This window comes from Piliocolobus tephrosceles, chromosome 2 (genome assembly GCF_002776525.5).
Source record: "Piliocolobus tephrosceles isolate RC106 chromosome 2, ASM277652v3, whole genome shotgun sequence".
NCBI classification, from domain to species: Eukaryota; Metazoa; Chordata; class Mammalia; order Primates; family Cercopithecidae; genus Piliocolobus; species Piliocolobus tephrosceles.
Window position 1 is genome coordinate 98,390,678 of NC_045435.1, and position 21,732 is coordinate 98,412,409.

General features: G+C 36.7%; 1 protein-coding gene across 2 annotated transcripts in view; it reads right to left on the reverse strand.

The window, feature by feature from the left end:
- The window catches only part of OXSR1 (oxidative stress responsive kinase 1), a 93,194-nt gene that overhangs the window by 12,962 nt on the left and 58,500 nt on the right, over positions 1-21,732 (reverse strand). For both annotated transcript variants that reach the window (XM_026454881.1, XM_026454882.1), the window contains 5 exons: positions 19,419-19,520; positions 18,622-18,755; positions 13,294-13,342; positions 12,603-12,668; positions 6,066-6,188 (listed from right to left, as the gene is read on the reverse strand). In XM_026454881.1, coding sequence (XP_026310666.1) covers positions 6,066-6,188; positions 12,603-12,668; positions 13,294-13,342; positions 18,622-18,755; positions 19,419-19,520 — 474 coding nt within the window. The remainder of the gene's footprint in view (positions 1-6,065; positions 6,189-12,602; positions 12,669-13,293; positions 13,343-18,621; positions 18,756-19,418; positions 19,521-21,732) is intronic.

The window sequence follows — 21,732 nt, forward strand, 5'->3', positions numbered from 1 at the left end:
GTCAGTCCCAAACTGCAAGTGATGTTAAAAGCAAGTCAACTCCATTTAATTCTGATCCATATATTAACTCACCAGCAAGTCTACTGAAAGTTTTCTGGAAAAAATAACTGTCATGATAGCATTGTATTTTTTGCCCAGGTAGCCTGTAACAAATACATCAATGTACTTATCAATTTTAAAATTCTGTATTTTAAAATTATAAGCTTTATAAGCATATATAATGGGACTGTCACATTCTCCAAAGTAAAATCTTTCTACTAATGGTGAACATATTATGTATATAAGATCCCAGACCAAACCTAAACTTTTAAGCTAATTATCCAGTACATTCTCAAAGCAGAGTAATTCTGTTTACAGGCTTTAATGGAGAAAACTCTTGAGCCAAAATTGATCTGAAAGCTGCATGTCAAGAGTCTACTACCCTTACTCTTGGTGTTGGATATTCAGGAATCTGGTATGTAAAGAAACATGGGTGGTCCAAAAATAAAGCATGAACCACTAGCAAAAATAAAGGCAGTGGAAATAAAATGATACTTGAGGTGAGGTCTCAAATATCTGGTGTAAACCACATTTATTAGGAAATGACCAATTATAATCTGCCATATGAAAATTTAAGCTGTTTATTTGGTAAAATAAAATAGTAAAAGTTAGCAGTAATTCTGGATACAGGCACTGTAGTTTACCAAAAAACTTACCTCTAAACAAATAACAATTTATGGTAAATTCTGCCAAGGATGGACTTAGTCAGAATATGTCAAAGATCAACTGATGGTTTTTTTTACACTTTTATCACCATTTCATTAAGAAGCAATCAAAGTTCAGGTAATAGCTAATGTAGCATACCAAGTAAGTGGCCAACCCAAAAGGTTTTTTTTTTTTTAAAAAAAAAACAACTTTGTAAATACTGCATTCATCCAGAGTACAAGAAAAAAAACTTGTGTAAATAATTTCAAACTTACAAAAAAGGTGCTAGAATAACAATACAAGAACATAAGTACACCCTTTACCCCAATTCATTTATTATTAACCTTTTTTCTCCTTATCTGCTTTATCATTTGAGTGCTCACTTTCTCTTTCTTTCTAAATATATTTTTCCTATAGCATTTGAGAATAAGTTGCATATATCATGGCTGTTTACCACTTAATACAGAGTGTACATTTCCTAAGAATGAGATGTTTTCTTATATAACTTCACACTATAGTTCTCATTAAATTTAACATGATATAATACTTTTATCTAATTTATAGTGTAAATGTCAGCTGACACTAATGTCCTTTGTAGCCTTTTGTTTTTCCTCCAGTATAGGATACAGTCTAGGATCATGTATTGCAGGTAGTTTTCACGTTTCTTAAGATTTTTAAAATCTGGAACATCAACATTTTTGGAAAATACAGTCCCTCCACTCCCACCACATACTTTATTTTAATATACATCCCTCACTTGGGGTTTATCTGATGTTTCCTTATTATTATATTTACACAAATTCCCACTTGGAATTCTACATACTGATGTGTCCTTCTTACATGTTCATTTGCCCCTCGTTGGTGATGTTAATTTTAATCACCTGGTCAAGGAATTTTCCTACTTCTCCAGTATAAAAAAACCCTATTTTTTTCCCTTGTGGTGAATAGGTAATATGTGGGGACACACTTTAAGACCTTGAAAATATCCTGCTTATCAAAACTTCCCCCTATATTTAGCTTCATTGATGATTCCTGCTTAGTCCTATCCTTACAACAATGACTATAAAATGATGATTTTCCATCTCCAACACTCGTCCATATTTACTGGTCAGCACTTAGTCTACTGTAATGAAGAACCATTCCTTTTCCCCCATTTGTTTATCTATTTGCTACTGGTATAGACTCAAAGATACCTATTTTCTAAATTATTTATAATTAATTATTGCACTTTATTTTGGTGGTTAAATTGTCCCAGATTTTGCCAGCAGGAGTAACTTCAAGCTGGTGCTTGTGTCCTTATGCTTTTTTTTTTTTTTTTTTGAGTATCTTTTCCTTCTGGCAAAAGAAGATAATAATATTCAAGATTCCTCTTACATTTTCCCTGCCCAAGCCCTGGAATCAACCATTCTCAAAGGAGCCCTGGTTCCCTTTAGTGGGGAATGGTATTAGAGACCATTATCTGGATACAAGGCATGTCATTATTGGGGTTTCTTTGCTTCCGGGTCATTCAGTAGACAAAGCTGAGAAATATATGCAAGTATAGACATACGTATATACATACACGTGCACACATACATTCACACACACACATACTTTACAAAGCTTGAATTCACACCAATGTCTCCAATTCAAACCCATTCCCACCGGATTCTTTCTTACCTTGCCCCGCTCCGTACCTGCGTATATCTTCTTCTATAGTGAGAATCCTGGTTCCCAAGAACATTGAGACATTTACTTATTTCCTAAATCCTACATCTACAAGAGTTTCTGAACTGCTCTGCATATGTAACTATGAAAAATAATCCTATTAATAAAAGGAGATCAAGGTTTATCTTAAGTTTTCTCTTTCCCCCATCAACTCCACCTGAGAACATATGGTCAAATACTATATTCATAGGTTACTTGGATTCTTTCTTTTTATATTCCCCTTCAGTACAGTTACATATTCACTTAAAATATAACTATAGACTTCCACTTCAGGCCATGATGAATAAACAGGGACCAGATTTATCTTTCTGCCTGAAACAACCCCACCTCTGCAAAAAAGACAAAATATATGAAACAAAAATTTTCAAGACATTGGGCACTTGTCAAAGAAAAACAGTGATCCCTGAAAGACAGGGGAAAAAAGTGGTGGGCCTTGTCCCTATATACTGCCTTGAAAGCTTCCAAGCTGTGGCATAGGGAGATGGAAACTAGATGAAATCCAAGGAACTGCCTGACTTGAGGAAACAGAGCTAATAGTCTGGGAGACCAAGGCAGATTAAGTTGATAAAACAGTACAAGGAAGGAGAAAGCTAGAAAGAGAGTGAACCCTAGAAAGTTGCAGAGGGTCACTTTCGAATGTTTGACAGAATACTTATCAACGTATGCATGTGAGCAAATGCCTGAGAATAGGGGGGAAAACATCAAAAATGACGAGGGAAGAGTGCACAGCACTCACACAGAGCCAGGAACAGTGCCTATTTCCACCAGTCCAACTGGAAAAACTAATAACTCACAGGGGATTGGGTAGTGTTCTCAAAAAGGTCTTATCTCAGTAGTGGGGAATAAATGGCTGTAGGCTGAACACTACTCCAGACCCAACTAACAAATCATAAAAGCAAGATCTAAAAGCATTAAACTATTTCCAAATAACTTTAATGTATCCCAGAACAAAGCTCAAGAAGACTTACAGAAATACAAAATTGTCAGCAAGCAATAAGGTGAAAATTACAATGTTTGGCATCTAATCAGATTACTAGATACGAAGAGGCAGGAAAACACTCCTCAAGCCATAATGAAGAGAATAATTAACCAAACAAAACCAATTCAGAATTGACATGGATATTAGAATTAGAAGAGATGGATGTTAAAATAGTTATCATAGCTGTATTACATATCTCCAAAAAGTTAAGTAGAGACACAGAAGATGGGAAAAAAATTAAACTTCTAGACTACTACAATGCCTGAGATGAAACAGGAACTGGATGGGATTAGCAGAAGATTAGATATTGCAGAAGATGAATAAATTTGAAAGCTAGCATTAAAACTACACAAAATAGACAGAAAAAAAGAATTAAAAAAAATTAAGAGAAACAGTGGCCTGTGAGACAACTTCGAGCTGCCTAATATATATGTTACTGGGGGACAGAAAAAAAAGTTTGAAAATATAATGGCTGAAAAATTTCCAAACTTGATAAAAACCTATAAACCCAAAGATCCAAGCTCAACAAAACCCAAGGACAAGAAACATGAAGAAAAATATACCTAGGCATATCACAATCAAATTTTCCAAAACCATTTGTAAAGACGAAATCTTAAAAAAGCAGCCAGGGAAAAAAGACATGTTACTTATAAAGGAACAAGAATAAGAATGTCACAAAATTTCTCAGTGGAAAGATGCAAGCAAGATGATGGTGAAGAAATATCTTTAAAATGCTGAAAGAAAAAAACCTGTCAACCTGGAATTCTATACCCTGAAAACATACCTTCTCAAAACAAAGACATTTTCAGACATAAAACCTTAAAGAAATCACCACCAAAAGACTTACAACACAAAAAATATTAAGGAAAGTTTTTCAGGCATAAGGAAAATAATATAAATATGGAAATCTAGATCTACATAAGAGCATTATGAATATTGGAAGAATTTTGTCAAAGCCTTTTTCAGAATCTATGAAAATAAAAATAAGATTTTTCTCCTTAGATCTACCAATATTATGAGATTTCCTAATACTGAACCATCATTGCACCCTACCCCGTTTGGTCATGGTATATTCTCTTCTTAACATAGTTTAATTTAGTTTTAAAAGATTCATGTTCTTAAAAAGAATTCATGGTCTCAAAAATGCTATAAAGATAACATGAAAAATACTGGACAGAAAACTACTTATTCCGTGGCCAAAGTATGTAAGTTTCTGTGTTGTTTAGATACCAATGTATTAGGGTTATAAGAAAGCTACTATAACTATTTCAGAACTACCAAATTTATTTATAGATAGCTAGAGAGTAATAATTAGATACTGAAAAGCTATAATGTATATCTCCAAATATTTGTTAGTCAGAAGAAAAATAGCACCATCATCCCTTTCACAGGAAGCTAGAGAACTACAAAATTCATGCAGCTTTAGCTTCCTCTGGTAGCTTTAATATAACAATACATGACAGTATCAATTCAGAGAGGAGTCATATGAAAAAGGAAGGATGCCATAATCTCACATTTATAAAGAAACATTAAATTCACAATTGTATGTAAACAACATTCGCATTTATCTTCTAAACAGTGTTTCCAAGCTTAGAGCTTAATAGATTTGTGCCAACTTCCATTGGCAAGGCCTTTACAAACTTAGCTCTGCAAAAGGACTAGACTCAAAGACCTCATTAGATAAACAAGGTCAACAAATATTCAATGTTGATCAACAGAGAGTCGTAAGTGCTTTCACCAAAGCAGATCCTAAAAGCAAGAAGCGATATACCAGTATATCCACTATTCATCCCACAAAAACAGTCCTAAGCAGTCAAAGGTATAATATACCCTCAAACATTTATATTTCCTTATAAGCACTTCCAGTCTTAGGAATGAGTCCTGACAACCTGAGGCAGTGCTTTCAGGCAGGAGTGATGAAATGAACCAAAAGGAAGACTCTTGTCTTCACTGTTTTTAGGAAACACACATACGTGTGCACAACAGATATCTAGGATGCACCAACTGAATAAGAGATACACCATTCCTCCTTAGAAGGATAACAGACTTCAGGGGAAAAGCTTCCATTACTGCGCCTTCAAGTTCACTAACCTTTTCTTCTGCAATGTCTAATTGGCCATTAATCCTATCCAGTGTATTTTGCATCTCAGACATTTGCAGCTTTCATCTCTAGATTTGGGTCACTTTTATATACTCTAAATATTATCATATTCAAACAGATGTCTAAGTCCAACTTTTCTTATTTTTTTTTTTTTGAGACGGAGTCTTGCTCTGTCGCCCAGGCTGGAGTGCAGTGGCCCGATCTCAGCTCACTGCAACCTCCGCCTCCCGGGTTCACGCCATTCTCCCGCCTCAGCCTCCTGAGTAGCTGGGACCACAGGCGCCCGCCACCTCGCCCGGCTAATTTTTTTGTATTTTCAGTAGAGACGGGGTTTCACCGTGTTAGCCAGGATGGTCTCGATCTCCTGACCTCGTGATCCACCCGTCTCGGCCTCCCAAAGTGCTGGGATTACAGGCTTGAGCCACCGCGCCCGGCCCTAGTCCAACTTTTCATGCAGAATTAACTGAGCTCCTATTATTAATAAGCTGTTTGAGGAAATTCTGTCACAAATTGTATTCTTTACATTTTAGCTGGTTAAGCTGAACAAGAACCACACAAAGTTCTAGTTAAAGTACACAGTTTAATAAAATTTACCCTGAGTTGTGAAATTGCTGCTTTCCCTTCCTCACTTTCTTCATCAAATTCATCATCACTCCACTCCCAGCCTCCATCCTCTGTCTTATGGAGGCGGCCACTGGAACCTGGTACTCTCCGAACCTGCTCATTAGAAAAAGAAGTGGGTTATGGTGGTGTTTCATGCTTACTAAGTATGAAACTCCGTATTTCTCTCTTCTTCTATCACTTCAATCCATTAAGTAGATAATCATTTTCCCCATAAATGTTTCCATACAAATTCAAATCCTCCAACCATCACCTGCTCTACTACCTGTCTTTAGTAACAACCACTGTATTTCTATACTCTTAAGCCCAAACATCAAAATCCTTCCTATGTAAAATCACAGGTAAAATCCGATTTTAAATGTCCTGAGACATTTAAGGAAAAAAAAAAAAAAAAAAGGTTTTGGGTGCTCAAAATGAATAAACCCAAGATTTAAAATCTGTTATTTTTTCTTTTTAATTTGTTAAGTCAAAACTACACTTACCTGTGATTTCAAGAGTACCAGAGCTGTGCATGTTGTATTAAGAAAAACAGTAACCTCCTAACCTTCAGCTTCATCTCCACTGGCAACCCTTTCAACTCATTTTAGCTTATCCTTTTGGACATTCACTTCTCAAATATGTGTTCCTATCATTACTTACTGATTTTTTGGTTTTAGGAGTTAACCGTGGGACTTCCCACAATAGAAGATGAAAATTTAACTCTGTTATGAACTCTCTATTCTTTTCTCAAGATATACTATAATTTTGGTTAGGTCAATATTCAGTGTTTACATAACATGATCATATGTATCATATTCAGACCTGAGCCTTATTGTGTATTACCACTTCTATTTCCCCTGTAGTTAGTATTTATTCTCTTAGCTGTTTATATCTCCTTTTACCATATTCAAATGGGTATTCTGTCGGTATCATCTTCTTGAAGAAGACCTCCTGATCTCACCAGAACCTCCTGATCTGTTCCATCCTAGACTGGTTTCACAGCATGTCTCCTATTTCAGATCACATTCTACCATCAGCCAGAGGATTGTGCGTCCTGGATCACATGACTTCTGTTTTTAGTTTAAGCACATCTCCACTATTAGCATGTATATTAAAGCCATGCATTTCTGAACTTATCTTGATTCCATCTTCACACTTCATTCATTGTTTGGTTAAAAAGAAAAGGCTGCATCAGTAATTATTTTCTTTCATACCTTTGAAGAAAACTGCCTCATTGTATTTGGCTTCCAGAAGTGCTACTGAGGTCATCATGACTCCTGATCCTGTCTGTGACATTTCCCCCTCCCTGGAAGACTACAGATTCTTCTTTTTGCCTTCAGTATTCTGACTTATCATGGTAATGTGTGTTAGCATTAGTCTATTTTTATTAATTGTGTTGAGTACTTAAGACTCTTTCAATCTGGAAATTCATGACCATCCAGTTTGGGATTTTTTTTTGTATTTTGTCAATGATTTACTTTCTTCTGTTTTTCTCAGTTCTCCTTTTCTGGAATTCTCTTTACTCAAATGCTGAACCTTCTCAAATGGTCCTCTAATATTCTCAGTTTTTTTGTTTTCTGTATCTGGGCCTTTTGAACTCTTTTCTGGGAAATTTCCTCAACCTTTGTATTGAATTTTTCATTTCTTCTACGTTTTCAATTTTCAAAAGCTTTTTGTTGGTACCGGTCCTGGTTCTCTGAAAGCTCCCTTATAATTCATACACCATACAACTGAACCATTCAACGTATACAGTTCAATGATTTTTAGTATATTCAAAGTTGTGCAACCATCACTACCATCAAATTTAGAACATTTTTATCACTCCCCATAAGACATGCCATACTCTTTAGCAGTAACTGCCCATTTCTCTCCAAAACCCCCAGTCCTAAGTTACCACTAATCTACTTTCTGTTTCTTTACATTTGCCTGTTTTCAACATTTCACATAAACTGAATCATACAACATGTGGTCTTTTGTGATGGGCTTTTTTAACTAGCATAATGTTTGAAAGGGTCATCCACGCTGTAGCATGTATCAGTACTTCATTCCTTTTTATTGTCAAATAATATTCTACTGAATGAATATACCACATTTTATAAATCTAATCATCAGCTGATGAACATGTGGGTTGTTTACACTTTTTGGTTTTTATGAATAATGCTGCTATGAGCAGTGTACACATTTTTGTGTGGACTTACGTTTTCAATTCTCTGGCGTGTGCCTAGGAGTAGAATTGCTGGGTCACATGGTGACTCTGTTTAGGCTTCTGAGGAACTGCCAGACTGCTTTCCAAAGTGGCTGCACCATTTCACATTCCCATCACCAGTGCAGAAGTGTTCCAATCTCTCCACATCTTTACCAACAGTTGTTACTGTCTTTTTGATTATAGCCATCCTAGTGGGTGTGAAGTGGTATCTCTTTGTTATTTTGATTTGCATTTCTCTGACGGCTAATAACACTGAGTATCTTTTCATGTGTTTATTGGCCATTTATATATCTTCAAGAGGTTTCTATTCAGATCCTTTGCTCATTTTTAAAAATGTGTTGTCTTTTTATTATTGAGTTGCAAAAGTTCTTTATATATTCTAGATACAAGTCCCTTATCACATATATGATTTGTAAATATTTATTTCCATTTTGTAGGTTGTCTTTTCACTTTCTTGCCAGTGTCTATTAAAGCACAAATGTCTTAACTTTTAATAAAACCAATTTACCTACTTTTTCCTTTTATTGCTTGTATTTTTGGTGTCATATCTAAGGAAGCTTTGCCTAGCTCAAATTCCCAAAGATTTATAGCTATATTTTCTTGCAACAGTATTATAACTTTAGCTCTTATATTTAGGTCGACAATCCATTTTGAGTTAATTTTTTGTAGGATGAGAGTAAAAGACCCAACTTCATTCTTCTGCATGTGAATATTCAGTTGTACCAAGGCCATTTGAAGATGATTCTTTGGTCTTCACTGAATTGTCATGACACAAATGCTTCTTTAATAGTATCATGTTCACTTTTTGTGCATGTAAACTATTTTTTTTCTTTTTCTTTTGAGACAGGGTCTTGCTCTGTCACCCAGGCTGAAGTGCAGTGGCGCGAACATGGCTCCCTGCAGCCTCTACCTTCTGGGTTCAAGTGATCCTCCTGCCTCAGCCTCCTGAGCAGCTGGAACCACAGGCACATGCCACCATGCCTGGCTATTTTTTTTTTTTTGGTAGAGTCTGGTCTTGCCTTGTTACCCAGGATGGTCTAGAACTCCTGAGCTCAAGTGATCCTTCTGACTTGTCCTCCTAATGTGTTGGGATTTACAGGCATGGACTACCACTCCTGGCAAATATAAACTCTTATCTCTAAAGACAGTCATGATTTTACTTAAATTATCTTCCTATATAGTCTATTTCCTGTAAGTTTCTTTTTTTCCTTCTGTTTATTTTGTCCTCTATTTTTCTCATTAAGAGGTTTTCCTCAGGTATCCTGTGATCCTAGATCTATGCTCATATTTAAGAACAAAGAACTAAAACACTGGGAAGCACGGAGCTTTTAAGTGGGTGGAGTTTGCTTCACTGCAGAGTGATGTGGGTGAGCATTTCCCACCTCCAATTTCCTCTTAGGCTAGTCAGATTTTCCTCTTAGGCTAGTCAGATTGATCAAATAAGGATTTTTCAATGTCTTGCCTAGGGGGTAATAAGCCTTAATGTTTATGTTCCGGGAGTTGAATGAAGTGATATAAATAGATTCTTAATATTCAGTGTGTAAACAATTACTTAAATGCCCTTTTCAGTAAGTTATTTCCGTCTTTAACTGTGCCTGGTGTCCTTCAGTTCAGAGACCATTTCTTCTACCCTTCTGCAGAATAAACCTCCAGACATCTCCTGGAGTGCTGCATGGAGTAGGGGAGGGAAACCAGAGTCTAACTCTATCTTAAGACTTTCAACCAATCTTCCTATTTTTAGCCCTACTTTCACTCTCATTTCTGGAGGTACCCGGCACCGTTAATTCCCTTACCTTTTGGGGTTCTGTCGTATATGATAGCTTCCAAGCTTTTCTTGATACTGGCTTAGCAATTATAGTCCTCTGATTTGCCAAGTCTCTTACCACTAATTTATGGGCATCACAGTTTTGAAAATTTGGTTGCAGCTTTCACTTCTCCCATTTTTTGTCCGCTAGAGGTTTATGCCTTTTCTTTTTATTCTCTTTTTTCTTTTCTTTTTGAGACAGTCTCACTCTGTCACCCAGGCTGGAATGCAGTGGCATGATCTTGGCTCACTACAATCTCTTCCCTGCAGGCTCAAACAATCCCCCTACCTCAGCCTCCTGAGTAGCTGGGACCACAGGCACGTACCACCATGCCTGGCTAATTTTAATTTTTGTATTTTTAGTAGAGATAGGGTCTGCCATGTTGCCCAGGCTGGTCTTGAAATCCTGAGCTCAAGCAATCCATCCGCCTCAGCCTCCCAAAGTGCTGGGATTACAGGCATGAGCCACTGTGCCTGATCTTTTATTCTCTTAACAGTTCTTTTAGTAAATACTTTTTTGGCAGGAGGTATTCACCTAGGCTGGAGTGCAGTGGTATGATCACAGTTCACTACAGCTTCAACCTCCCAGGCTCAAGTGATCCTCCCACCTCAACATCCTGAATAGCCGGGACCAGAGGTCTATGCCACCACACCTCATTAATTTTTTAATTATTTTTGTAGATATGGGGTCTCACTATGTTGCTCAGGCTGGCCTTCAACTCCTGGGTTCAAGCTATCCTCCCACCTCAGCCTCCCAGAGGTGCTAGGATTACAAGCATGAGTCATCATATCCCTGGTATGAGGCTCACTCTTCTTTTTTTTTTTTTTTTTTTTTTTTTTTTTGAGACAGAGTCTTGCTCTATCACCAGGCTGGAATACAGTGGCACAATCTCAGCTCACTGCAACCTCCCTCTTCTGCGTTCAAACGATTCTTATGCCTCAGCCTCCCGAGTAACTGGAATTACAGACATGTACTACCATGCCCAGCTAAGTTTTGTATTTTTAGTAGAGACGAGGTTTCACCATGTTGGCCAGGCTGGTTGCGAACTCCTGGCCTCAAGTGATCCACCTGGCTTGGCGTCCCAAAGTGCTGGGATTACAGGCGTAAGCCACTGTATCCAACCTACTCTTCTTAAATTAATCAGATTTCAGAACTAAATCAACATGTATCTCAGATGGGATTTATTATAAACAATAAGCATAGAAATTTTATACATATTATTAATAAGTATAGAAATATATATATATTATTTAAGAATATCCTGTGTGTCAGGAACTATTCTAGGCACACTGAAGATACAGCAATGAAAAAAAGTCCCAGTTCTCATTAAGCTTTTATTCTAATGGTACAGAAAGACTGTAAAATGTCAGATGGTGATAAGTAGGGTAAAGGGATAGAGTCATGGAGGGTACTATTTTAGTAATCAGAGAGTATTATTCTGAGGAAAGGCCACTTGAGTAGACGTGACATAAAGTGAAGGAATGGAAGGAATGAGCCAAGTGAATTTTTAACCTAGTAGCTATCCATGAGAATAATCTTCCAGGTCTCACCCACTAAAGACATGACTTTAACTGGTTTGGGATGACACTGTCTATGTTTCTTTCTTTTTTTTTTTTTTTTAAGTCCCTAAGTGATTCTGACATGAAACGATGGATTATAGCCACTGAAAAAGATATATCTCTAAAATAGAGACAAGTTAACTGTTTTATCAGTGCTTATTAAGAATATCATTTCCAAGTATTTAATATACATTTCTGGTTCTTTGTTGTGTTAAATGCTCAGAATAATATCAAAATTCCCAAGCAGTGAGATCTACGGAAGAGAATAAGCCACTGCTAGACATAATGCTTCTGACTTTTGGACAGGCCTACCATTGTATTATATAAGGTATAAGAACTTTACCTTCTTCAAGTCTATCATCAACAGAAGCCCAAACTGCCTCTTTTCCTTCACATTGGATAAGTATGCTTGAGCAGAGAAGTAAGAGTGGGGAAAAGGGAGGATTTTCTTCTCCCTGCTCTCATAGAGGTTCATAAAAGTATCATGGATAGGAAAATTAATATATTCTGCCCAAACTGAGATATTAAAGCATTCTCCATGCTCACATCATGACCAAACTTCTTAGAAATTACATATGCATAATAAGGTTCTTTCAGTCTTTCTGTAAAAGCAGTAGAAAATTTGGAGTTCCAAAAAGGGTACTGTGACTTATACCCAAAGCTATAAATGCTATGTAAAATCACAACTCATTCTGGTAGCTAGAAACAGTTATCAAACAGAGTTTAGAATTAATTTACCAATTACTGTCTAGCATCCCCTTTCATCCTAATAGACAGCAGAGTAATACAAAGGCATACAGTAGACCAAAAATATTTGCTGAATGAATGTATCAAAGAATGCTTTAGATAGGATTGAAAGAAAACCAGTAATTCTCATATACTATTAACAATGTATTACTTAATATATTTTCAAAATGCAAAAATATATTTTTCAGGAAAAGTGAGTTAAATTCCGATTTACCTTTTTTGCTCTTTCAGAAATGGTTGGTGCTCTCTGCAATATTTTTTCTTGAAGAAATTCTTTATTCTGGAGAGGAAGAGTAAGTATTTTGTTCTTACAAGTTTTTAAAGTACCAAAAAAACCCCACAAAAATGTTCACCATAATCAAAATGTGATATAGTAACTGTTTTGTAATGAAGTGTGACAAAAACTTTCATTTGTTTACTCTGAAGTTCCTTTACTACGTTACTACCACAATTTTATAAATTGAGACAGAAAATTAAGATGTAGTACACTGTATGAACCATTGTCTATGAAGAGTTTGCTGTACTGTATGTTCTTTGAGATCATGGTCCTACATTTCCAACTACAGTAACATCCTATCTGATATATTTGAGAAATGAGATGTTTACAAATTCAGTCGTAAACCTTAAAATCAGAGTTTGGTATTTTTCACAAATTATATTTATAATGGCAAAATTTAATAATCATTATTCCTATGACCAGTTTAACCTAATATTTAAAAATGGATTTACTAAATTCTGAAGCAAGCATCTTAATTATCAAAGGCTGTATACATACTGCTTTCCACAATTATTTTATTTACCATCATTTTTCCAAACATAATCATCCAACTTCTAAGCGGTGAACATAATCTGAGTAATTGAGGAGCATCCTATAACACACATAATCAAAAGCTGGAATTTCCTACCTTTGCTTTCTGGAAAAATTTGTGCCTTAACAGTTCTGCTGCTGTTGGTCTAAAACCAGGGAGGGAGGGAAGAAAAGTTTTTACAATTAATTCAAGTGTAATGTGAGACTCCATCATCAAAAATCAGAAAAAAATTTTTTCAACAGCAAAATAAAAACTCAGTATGCTCCACTTTCCTTAAACTGCTAAAAAGTAAAACAAACTTGATACAAGACATTGAATAAAATAAAAATCTCAAAACAAATATTCTGATAATAATTATTAATATTCTTTGAAAGAGTCATTAGTGAAATGTTTTTTCTGGAAGCATGATTTCTTAACAGAGTCTAATATATCTGCTAATTAATAATATTAATTTAATATTATTTCCCAATAAGTAAGCTAGACAAAATCTATCTAACATTTTTAGCAAGGCATAAAAATATATTTAAACACTCAAAGAGGAAATGGACCAAATCAAGACCTTCACTTCTTGCCACATGGTAGCCTGCCAGCCTTCAATTTAAGGATCTGTGGTTACCACAGATCCTTAAAAATAGATTTCACAATCTCCCTTTAAAAATGAAAATTCTAAAAGTAAAGTATATTCCCCAAATTTAACAAAACTCAGTTTACCTCATTTCTTCATGGTCTTACTTCCTTTTAAGCAAAGACATGACTGTCAATTTTACAAGCTTTTAAAAGAGTAACATTCAGAATAAAGAACTTAACATTTAAGAAACTGGACCTGATTTTTTGCCACACACCTATCCTGAGCAAATCACAACCTCTCTAAGGTTCAGTATTACTTGGCCAAGTCCCTAAGAGCAGTAGTTCTTAAACACTGCTGTGCATTAAACTATCTGAGAAGAATGTAAAAATCCCAATGACCAGTCGGGCACCATGGCTCACACCTGTAATCTCAGAACTTTGGGAGGCCAAGGTGGGTGGATCATGAGGTCAGGAGTTCGAGACCAGCCTGGCCAATATGGTGACACCCTGTCTCTACTAAAAAAACACAACAATTAGCAGGGCAAGGTGGCGTGCACCTGTAGTCCCAGCAACTCGGGAGGCTGAGAAAGGAGAATCACTTGAACCCATGAGGTGGAGGTTGCAGTGAGCTGAGATTGTGCCACTGTACTCCAGCCTGGGCGACAGAGCAAGACTGTCTCAAACAAACAAACAAACAAAAACCCAATGACCAGGCTGTACCTCATACCAATTAAAGCAGAATCTTTAACTGGCTTTAGTAATTTTTAAAACTCCCCAGGTAATTCCAATATGCATTCAAGTTTAAGAACCAGCACCTCCGGCTGGGCGCGGTGGCTCAAGCCTGTAATCCCAGCACTTTGGGAGGCCGAGGCGGGCGGATCACAGGGTCAGGAGATCGAGACCATCCTGGCTAACACAGTGAAACCCCGTCTCTACTAAAAAAATACAAAAAAAAAAAAAAAAACTAGCCGGGCGAGGTGGCGGGCGCCTGTAGTCCCAGCTACTTGGGAGGCTGAGGCAGGAGAATGGTGTGAACCTGGGAGGCGGAGCTTGCAGTGAGCTGAGATCTGGCCACTACACTCCAGCTTGGGCGACAGAGCGAGACTCCGTCTCAAAAAAAAAGAACCAGCACCTCCAATGATTATTATAAAGATTTAAAAACTGAATAAATGTGAAAGTTTCAGTTTGCATAGCAAACTGAAATCCTACATTATCACTCTTATTTTTCCATTCACTCAAGATTCCAATATGCTCAACAATGTGATTGCTCAACATTGCTTATTATTCATTCCTTTCTTCTGACTTCATTTCCTTCTTTCTAAAGTACAACTTATGGGTTCTTTAAGTGATAGAATGAGACTGGAAAACTCTATTTCCGTGTGCAAAATAATTTCATGCTCATTCTTGAATGATAGTTTGACTAGCTGGAGAACTCTGGGTTAAAGTCACAGTCATGAGCCTCTTAATGCTTTGGCCAACGACATACTATGCATCTGACAGTAGAGCAACAGGTTACACTAAATAGCCTAGGCATGCAGTAGGCTGTACCATCAAACTTTGTATAAGTACACTCCATGATGTTCACACAATGACAAAACTGCCTAATACACATATCACAGAATGTATCCTGTGTCATTTTAAGTGACATATGATTGCATTTTCTCTGAACATTTCACTAAATGCTGGCCTCAACTGTTGTGTTATTGGGGAAGTGGCTGTCAAGTCTACCTGCTGATCCTCAGTAGGTAATCTATTCCCTGAGATTGCCTGTAGAAGCTTCTCTTTGTCTCGTGTCCAGCAGTTTCACAACAACGTGTACAAGTGGAAGAAGGGAGACACTGCTTGGAATTCTATGGCGATAGTTCTTTACTCTGAGAATACAGGTCTTTCATCAACTCTGGAAAATTCTCAGCCATTATTTCTTTGAATATCGCTTCTACCACATTCTCTCTAGTCTTTCCCGGTAAGTTCATGTATACGTATACGTACATTTGTGTGTGTGTGTGTGTGGATGTGCATACACACAGACATATTGAACCTTCTCAGTCTACCCTCCAAATGTTAATATTTCTTTCATATTTCCCTCTTTGATCTTTCTGTGCTACATTCTGAGCAGTTTCCTCCGTATACTTACTGTAGTCTGATTAAAATGGGCACTCTAGTCCAGTTGTATGGATCCGAATTCTGATTCCATCATTTATTAGCTGTGTGACTTTGGGGAAGGTTACTTAACCTCTCTGTGATTCAGTTTCTTCATTTGTAAGATAAAGAAAATAACAGTGCTATCCTCAAAGGATTACTGTAAACAATACATGTTAAGTGTTTACCACAGTGCCTGGTACTTGATGAGTAAATAAATAATCTCCTTTTTGTTTTATTGGTTGTTCTGTTTAACCAGTCCATTGTATGTGTTATTTTAACTTAGCAATGTTCTAAACAAAGTTTAATTTTGGTTTACAAACTGGAATAGATTCTCTATAGCTTCCAGTTTTCTTACTTTAAAAAAAAGTTTTATAATTATTTTAGACTTAAAGAGCTGCAAAGCTAGTACAGAGTTCCTACATGCCCTTCACCACCTTCTGCTATTGTTAACCTTTTACATAACCACAGTATAATAATAAAGAAATCAACTAAAATATCAACACTGGTACAACACTATTAACTAAACAACAGACTTCATTTCATTTCTCCAGTTTTTCCACTAATGTCCTTTTTCTGTCCCAGGATATAGTACAGGATACTCTGTTGCTTTCAGTCTTCATGTCTTCTTAATTTCCTCCAATCTGTGACAGTTTCTTAGTCTCTCTTCCTTGGCAGTTTTGAAGAGTGCTGGTCAGGTATTTTGCTGCATATTCCTCGATTTGGGTTTGTCTCATGTTTTCTCATTACAGAATGAAGTTACAGATTTAGAGGAAGAATACCTCACAGGTTATATGCCCTTCTCATTTCATCATATCAAGAGCTGAATCAGTCTTATCAATGTCTTATTAATAGTGATGTTAACCTTGGTCATTGGGTAGAGGAGGTGCATTGTGAAGTTGCTATTTTTCCTTTTTCATACTCTACTCATCAGAAGTGAGTCAGTAACTCCAGCTCACACTCAAGGAAAGTTTGAAATATTAATCACTGTATTTTTCATTTCTGGCATTGCTATTTGATTCTTCTGTCACAGTCACAGTCTTTTCTTGTGGGTTTGATTTCTTCTAATTGTAATTATTTTCAATACACTTAATTTCATATCTTTTCAGATTATCACCGCATTACCTAAATCTTTTGGAGCACTAATCCTTCTGTTTGTGTCTGCTAACTAGTTCATAATGTATTGTTTCACTGTGTGTTTCTTAATTTTGGATTGTGACCTAATTTCAGTGGGGTATTATGTTCAGGAATCCAATGGGAGCTAGAGTTGAAAGTGTTCTTCCAGTACAGCTCTGTGATGGCTTCTGTCAAAAATAAAAAGCGATTTGGTGAAGCTTTTTTAACTTTCTAATCCTGTGGGTTCCTGGATAACATAGGTAGTATAGACTCTAAACCTGTGGAACGTTCAGGTTGAAGGGCTTGATTATTCAGGAGAGGTTTTTGTTGTCTCTTGGTGATGACAGTTTTTATTCTTGTCTATCCTTTTACTAAGGATACAGACATCTGAAGTTCTTAGCTTTAAGAAGAAGAATCTCAGTTTAAACTCCCCACTGGGTAGACCCAAGATCTCAATTCCAGTCTTCACATGGGAGTTACAAATCCAAATTAGTAGGTTATCAGGATGAACAGTGACCCTCTGAAGACAGCCACGGGATTAGTTCACAATATTTCTTCTTTAACTTTGGGCTTCCTCATTATTTCTGGTATCTGAGAATCTTTAAGTAGGATAGATTTTATCTGGCATTTCTAGGTATTTGTAACAAGAAAATTTTGTTCCTTTAATCAACTAATTTGGTAAAAGAGAAGTGTTTCCTGTCTTTTTTAAGTGTTTACTCAGAAACAGAAAAAAAAATTATAAAAACGCAGGTATAAATTTTGATACCTGTTTTTCTTACCCTTTCCAATATTTCCAACAATAAATTCTGAAGCCCTATTACATATACTAGAGATGTGATCAAGAACATGAAAGTCTTTCCCTTTTAATGATCTTTAGAGAAACAAAAATTAAAGAACTCAGCGCTAAGTAGCTGAGTGGAATATATATGTGAAACAGACAAATAAGATTCAGAAGGAACAGAGCCCTAAATTAGGAATCAGGACTTTTTGAGATTCAAGTCCTACTCCTATGACTAAGTATCAAGTGACCTCAAAAATAAAAGGTTGTACTCAATGATCCTCAACATTCTACGATTCTGTTTAATTCATGAAGTTACTCATATTGGATGTTCTTATTTATTTGCTCACTTGTCATTCAATCTGTCTAATAATGATAAGGAAGCTATTTGAATTTTTGGTCCATTTACTAAAATATCTAACATGGAAATAAGTATGATTATTAGACACTAAACCTAATTTTTCTATGTGTCTTCCCTTTATTAATACTGTAAAAGCCATTAAGACATTCATTTATAAATTTTAAATGCAAATTAAAAACAAACCTCTCCACTAACTTGGCACTTATTAATACAGAATTCACAATGTACAACTTTGTAAGAAATTAACAAGAAAAAGGCTGAACTATTTAGGGTATACTATATACTGCAAAGAAGGCAGAAATCAATTCACTTCTGTATACCATAGTATAATGGTCTCTGTATACTTCTTTAAAGTTTATATTTATTCTTTTGAAAATAATTTCCTGTACATACAAGTATGTGACTCTTAGACTTCTCACGATGTTTTATTAGAGAGAAAAGTAGATGTTTTCTCACATTTTACCTTTTTTCTGGATCTTTTTGAAGGCACAATGAAATCATTTTTCTAAATGATTTTCCATATTTTTTCAGCATTTCTTTATCTTGAACACCAGTTTCTAAAGAAGGAGGATCATTCTGCAGTGTCAGCATTAAAACCTGCAAGAATTTTCAATATACTGTAAACTTGTGATGACTCAGTAAAGTTTAACTATTGTGGTCAAGATTTTTCAATATAGGCACCCCCCCCCCACCAACATACAAACATTTTATTTTCTTTAAGTTCATATCTGAATCAGTTGTTTAAAATTCAGAGTCATTATGTGTATTTCACATAAATAATATGCTGTAGATGGTTACCTTCTTACACACACACACACACAATGGGTATTATTCAGCCTTAAAAAGCAAGAAAATTCTGCAATATGCTACAACATGGATGAACCTTGGGGACATTATGCTAGCCATGCAAAGATAAACACTGTGGGATTCTACTTATATGAGGTATTAAGAGCAGTCAAAATCATAGAGACAAAAATGATTGCCAAGGGGCTAAGAATGGGAACCAAGAGTTACTATTTAATGGGTATAGAGTTCCAGTTTTAAAACGAAAAGTGCTTGGATACAGATGGTGGTGACAACTGCACAACATTATGAATGCATTTAATACCATTGAACTATATACTCCAAATGGTTAAAGATGATGGTCAATTTTATGATCTGTGTATTTTACCACAATAAAAAAAATTTAGAAGATTTGCAAATGGCTCTGAAAAGGAACTGGGACTTGAGCTGGGGTAGTATTTGGAACACAAGCCTCACCTTCATTGGTGGGTATTTATGATAAGGAGCTGCCCCTGTGGCCAATTCAATTGCTGTAATTCCAAAACTCCAAATATCAGCTTTGAAATCATAACCTCGGACCTGCAAAACAGATTTGCATCATTATTTTTACCAGCACAAAGGACTTTTAAAAGTTAGCTTCTGGCCAGGCACAGAGGCTCACGTCTGTAATCCCAGCACTTTGGGAGGCTGAGGCAGGCAAATCACCTGAGGTTGGGAGTTCAAGACCAGCCTCACCAACATGGAGAAACTCTATCACTATTAAAAAAAAAAAAAATTAGCCAGGCACAGTGGTGCGTGCCTGTAATTCCAACTATTCGGGAGGCTGAGGCAGGAGAATCGCTTGAACCCGGGAGGTGGAGGTTGTGGTGAGCCGAGATCATGCCACTGCACTCCAGCCTGGGCAACAAGAGTGAAACTCCGCCTCAAAAAAAAAAAAAAAAGGCCAGGCGCGGTGGCTCACGCCTGTAATCCCAGCACTTTGGGAGGCCGAGGCGGGCGGATCACAAGGTCAGGAGATCGAGACCACAGTGAAACCCCGTCTCTATTAAAAATACAAAAGAAAAAAAAAAAAAACTAGCCAGGCGCGGTGGCGGGCGCCTGCAGTCCCAGCTACTCGGGAGGCTGAGGCAGGAGAATGGCGTGAACTCGGGAGGCGGAGCTTGCAGTGAGCCAAGATCGCGCCACCGCACTCCAACCAGGGGGACAGAGCGAGACTCCGTCTCAACCAACAAAAAAAAAAAAAAAAAAAAGTTAGCTTGAGGCCGGGTACAGTGGCTCCTGCCTGTAATCCCAGCACTTTGAGAGGCTGAGGTGGGAGGATGATGTGGGCTTGAGGCCAGGAGTTCAAGACCAGCCTGGGCAACATGGTGAGACCCCATCTCCACACACAAAAAAGCTGTTTTAATTAGCTAGGAGCGGTGACGTACACCTGCAGTCCAGCTGCTCAGGAGGCTAGCTTGAGCCCAGGAGTTCAAGGCTGCAGTAAGCCATGATGGCACCACTGTACTCCAGACTGGGTGACAGAGCAAGACTCTGTCTCTAAAAATAAATAAACAAAAAAGCTACCTCTAATGTGTACCAAGAACAATGAAAGTGTTCATAAGCTTTAAACCAATAAAATAAAGTAGGCAAACTCTAAACATATTTGGTAATACAAAAAATACACAACCTGAATGTTCACCAACAGTGAAGAAATTGTTAAGTATGATATATTTTAAAAATTACAGTCAATTAAAAGCAATATTTATTAATTCTATGTGAACATATAAAAACATTTCTGATAAAACATGAAGAAAAAAACACAAAATTGCTCATACGTCCTGAAACTTTTACAAACAGTAAAATACTAGAAATAATTAAAACAAAATGTTTTGTAGTGCGGTAGCTTTTTTGTTTTCCAAAGGATCTGTATTGTGGTATTATCACCTTAATTTCTATAATGAAAAAGTTACGAAGGTTGTGAATACTTTTAAACTTTTTACAGTGAATATGTTGCCAAATTTCTCTACTTATATACTGTCACCAGCACATTACATGGCTGTAAATTTTAATTTTCTATCCTAAGCAATATAGGAGAAATAGGTTTGGGGAGTCTGTAGTGTGTAAGACCTAAAATTAAGGATCAATAGTATGTGCTGCCTTGCCATCTGGTAAAACAGAAGGGCCTCTAGTGACCTAAGTACAAGTTCCCCTCCCCACTCTACTCTTGCAGATAATGTCTCCTAGTTCAATAATCCTCCTTATCAAACGACCAGGTACAGCTCCTGCTTGCCCGACAAGCAGATTTCGGTTCCCTGTCAGCCAGTCTTATCTTCTCAAGGAAACCAAGGGGCATCGCAATCTGCTGGTACTACAAAGCCTGTCTCCAAAGCCCCTTCTCGTTCATTCTGTTAGTGAGTGCAACTCTGCTGGTCCTGCATGGCATGCAGTATCCTCCTCCCCTAGGCTGTGAGTATATGTGACTAATAGACAGCTGTCAATCTCATCTGTCCAGTGTCAGGTGTTGTATGTTCAGCCATTCCCATAACTTTACAGTGGGAATCCTTCCCTCACCAACAGGGTGAATACAGCTGATTAAAACAGAGTAAAAAAGAATTCGGTTTGTAGCATACTGAGTTTGATATACCTATAAGGCATTTATGTGAAGCATCTATTAAGAAATAGAAACAACTATATGGAGGCTTAGGAAACAAAACTGGACATAATTTAGAAATCATTAAACCAATAAATCTGTATGTAAAAATTGGTATAATTTGTACTAACAAAATTATTAAAATAAACCTCAATTATA